The sequence below is a fragment of the Gymnoscopelus braueri genome (assembly GCF_963280865.1).
Source record: "Gymnoscopelus braueri genome assembly, chromosome: 17".
In the NCBI taxonomy this organism is placed as follows: domain Eukaryota; kingdom Metazoa; phylum Chordata; class Actinopteri; order Myctophiformes; family Myctophidae; genus Gymnoscopelus; species Gymnoscopelus braueri.
Window position 1 is genome coordinate 15,120,398 of NC_137617.1, and position 4,185 is coordinate 15,124,582.

The 4,185-nt window shown below is 45.6% G+C and overlaps 1 protein-coding gene across 1 annotated transcript; it reads right to left on the reverse strand.

Annotated features, from left to right (window-relative positions):
• Positions 1-302: 302 nt before the first annotated feature.
• LOC308104995 (muscarinic acetylcholine receptor M3-like) lies at positions 303-3,921 on the reverse strand (the record flags this gene model as incomplete). Its single annotated transcript, XM_080455630.1, has 4 exons — positions 3,797-3,921; positions 2,993-3,288; positions 1,238-2,025; positions 303-817 (listed from the first exon to the last, which is right to left on the reverse strand). Exons 1-4 carry the CDS (start codon positions 3,845-3,847, stop codon positions 303-305), a joined length of 1,650 nt encoding a protein of 549 aa, XP_080311756.1. The 5' UTR covers positions 3,848-3,921.
• Between the last annotated feature and the right edge of the window lie 264 nt (positions 3,922-4,185).

The following is a 4,185-nucleotide window of genomic DNA, read 5'->3' on the forward strand; positions in this document are numbered from 1 at the left end:
CCACTTATTGGAACCACGTGTCTTGTGTTGAAAGAGTGAGAGATTGAAAAAGAGATACTATAGAGAGATGCCAAATAGCCAGTTGAAACACCACACAGGAATAATATCGAATGAGACTTCACAATTTGACATTTATTTATTCCTCCTTTAATACACAACACTTCTAAAAACTCCCTTTGTTCTGTCAACAGTAAAATCATAATTCCCTCAAATCCATCATGCAGTCTGTGTCAGTCAGCTAAGGTATATGTGATAAACCAATACAAACTGAACTTGCCTTTAGAAACGCAAAGTTATTTAAGTCATTTAGTGTGTAAATGGAACTGAACGTTGTGGTTCTTCTTCTTGTTCTTGTCCCACTGGCACATCAGGATGTCCCTGAAGGTGGTGCGGAAGTTCTGGTTGCACAGGGCGTAGCACATGGGGTTGATGGTGCTGTTGACGTAGCACAGCCAGTAGCCCAGCATCCACAGCTTGGCGGGTATGCAGTTCTGGCAGAAGGCGTTCACCAGCACCATGATGTTGTATGGCGTCCACGTGATGATGAACGCCAGCAGGATGGCGCTGAGCGTCTGCGCCGCCTTCTTCTCGTTCACCTTCTTCTCGTTCTTGCGCTTGTTGACGGTGTGCGTCTTGGTCTTGTAGGCGAGGCGCTTGGCCGCGGCGGTGTCCGCGGTGGCCGCCGCGGCGGCCTCGGCGGACCAGGAGGAGGAGGCTGAAGAGGCGGTGGTGTTCAATTTGGACCCCGTTGGAGTTCTGCTGGACGGCGACGAGGCTTTGTCCCGTTTTCTCTTCACCTTTCCGGACCTCTTCCCATCTAGACAAAAAGAAACAGACGTATAGATAGGTATTTTATTACATATCACTGTGGTTCTCAAAGACCCCCAGGGGTCCTTGAGGTTGTTCCAGGGGGTCCCCGGTTAAATTATTCATCGTTAGGAACCAAATGGACCCTTACAGGCCTTTAACTGTGAGAGTGTAAAAATGGAACCAAATGGACCCTTAGGTGTCCATTTGGTTCCATTACACTCCCAGAATTAAAATAACACTAAGGATTTTACAATGTAGATTGGGGTTCCATAGATACAAATGGTGTCAAATGGGGGTCTGTGGCCTAATGCATGTCAAACTGGGGGTCCTTGAAATTAAAAAGTTTGAGAACCACTGACATACAGTATGACCTACTGCACACAATACTACACAGACAGGGCATTGTCATTTGTATTATTATTTCAACCTATAGACGGCCGTAACAGGTCTTCTTCTGCTACATCCCGGTCCCCCGGTGAGGTCAGCTGTGGCTCGTCCCCTGACATTTGACTCTTCCCGCCGATCGAGTAGATGGCCTTGGTGGACCCCTCGGCTTCATCCTCCGAGTCCAGCTGGTCCAGGGAGGCGCCCGTCTCATTGTTGTTCCAGCTGTCGCTGCTGCTGTGCTCCGCCTCCCCGACCGTCGTCGTCATCGTGGCGACGGACCTCTTGGACGAATGCCGGCCCGGCAGCAGCGACGAGAGGCGGAGCCAGAGACCTCCCCACCTTCCCCCGCCGCCACCTCCGCCCACCAGCTCCGCCTTGGACTTGTGGCTCTTCCCCGCGGCCGCCTGGCTCAGTTCATAGCTGCTGCAGCGGCGGGGGCTGGCGGCCTGGGGGAGCATGGCCGAAGACTCCGCCTGGCTACCGCCGCTGGCCTGGTTCTGACACTGGTGTCGGTTGCCCGACCCGGATCCCCGGAGTCCCGCCAAGTCTTTGGAGCGGTTCTCCGTCTCCTGGTATATCTTCCAGTACAAGACGGTCATGATGGTCACCGGCAGGTAGAAGGCGGCGATGGCTGTGCAGAACGTGATGATGGGCTCCGACAGGAACTGGATGTAGCAGTCGTCGGGGGGCACCGTCCGCTTGCCCACAAAGTACTGCCAGAACAGGATGGCGGGGGCCCAGATGGACCAGGCCAAAGCGATCATGGTCATGGCCCGCTTGGTTGTCCGTTTGGCACGGTAGGTCAACGGCCTGGTCACAGAGAAGTATCTAAGGAGACAAGACAGAGATGAGATGAGCAGGTCTGAAAACCCATACATAACACCAATGTTACTGCTGATGGCACTTATATTGCAGATAAGCCACCCAAAATAAAAGAGTTAAAACCAGCAGATGGCAAAGACACTAATTCATTAATACATTAATTATGAATTTGTATACATTAAAAAGGTTACTAACTTTTGTCTTAAAGAGCACTGGTTCCCTTACAGGGTCTGTACCTCGGAGAGAGTACAAATGGAACCAAATGGACTCTTATCTTATTTGTCACTCTCCGAGTTGAATAAACACTGAGGATTTTACAGTGTAGTTTTGGTCCGTGGCTAATGCTTGAAATGATAAAGGTTGAAAATCACTGCAGTGGTGTAAAGTAACTAAGTACATTTACTCAAGTACTGTACTTAAGTACAAGTTTGAGGTATTTTTACTTTACTGGAGTATTTCCAATTTTCAATACTTTTACTTCTACTCCACTACATCTCAGAGGCAAATATGGTACTTTTACTCCACTACAATTATTTGAAAACTTATTTTTTTTAATAGTTACTAGTTTGCAGATATAAATTATTATATTATAAAACATACATTAACCAATTCAGCCCTATTTTATAGGCTATTTGAAAATAGCCGATCTACAAGCTCGTTGTGAGCTTGTAGATCTGCTATTTTCAAACATTTTAGTACTTTTACTTTTGGCACTTTAAGTATATTTTGATGCCTACTTTTGCACTTTTACTCAAGTAACATTTTGAACACAGGCCTTTTACTTGTAACAGAGTATTTTTATATTGTGGTATTGCTACTTTTACTTTTAACTTACTATTTTACTTATTTAAGTAAAATATCTGAGGACTTCTCCCACCACTGAATCACTGTTACAGAACAAACAATGGTGCTGTGCTGTCTGATGCATAGCGGCTCCACAGTCTAATAGTCGACCCGCAGTAAAGTCAAATACCTGTCGAAGCTGATGACCAGCAGGTTCATCACCGAGGCGTTGCTGGCCACATAATCGATAGCCAGCCACAGGTCACACACCACCGGGCCCAGGGCCCACTGGTCCATGATGATGTAGGTGGTGTACAGGTTCATGGACAGCGTGCCGATGGTCAGGTCGGCAAACGCCAGGCTGAGCAGGTAGTAGTTGTTGACGGTTTTCAGCGCCTTGTTGACCTTGAACGACACCAAGACCAGGATGTTGCCCACAACGGTGACCAGGGAGAGAGAGCCGGTGAGGAAGATGATGATTATCACCTGAGGGAGGAAGAAAAAGAAAGTATCATATGCAGTATCTGCAGATGGGATGTTGGGACAGTCTAGATATTTTTTAAATGCAAAGCAATGTAGAGAATTAAACATGCATGCACACACACGGATTAGAAAATGTGCAATGCTTGTTCTCTGTTAAAACAATTTTAATTGATTGAATACTTTATTAGTAAAACAATTTAAATGGCATGTACTGTAGGTACAGTGAAATATTTAGGGGAACAGGATAACACAAAAAAGCACAAAATAAAACATAATTTGAATCAATCAGTATGGTGGTCATATGTTCAATATTTTAAGACTTACAGTATGGTCAAAATGTAAGTGCAATATCGTCCCTGATCAAGCAGGGAATGTCTTGACTGAGTGGATGAAATTTGGTGGGAGGCTCAGGTTCAAATCACACCGGATAGGACATAAAAATCATGGATTTAATCTTTAAAGCACTTTCTGATGAAGCTGTTTCAAAGCAGCATGGTAGTCTTACTGTTACCTGCCATATAGTGTGCCCTCCTAAAGGGTCGTACTCTTTTGTTGGGGGCATCAGAGTCCCGTTGACTGGCGATATTGTGAAGTTCCCTCGCTGCCCTGGTACATGGCTGTCATTGTACTGCTGCCATCCACCCGAACTACTGGATAAAATGGCGGACTCCTGGAATGGGCTGCCTAAAATTGTGAACATGAAACAGGAAAATCAACCACCTTTAATAAGATGTACTAAAATAATGGTAATTGTGTTCTGATTAGATTAAACGTGTTTAACGTGCAAAAAAAAAAGTGTGTTTTAAGTGTACTGTCTTATACACTGTCTATACAACATTTTATTTATCCATTTGTAACTCAGAATGTGTTAATGGAAACAAATGGACCTGTCAATGTTAA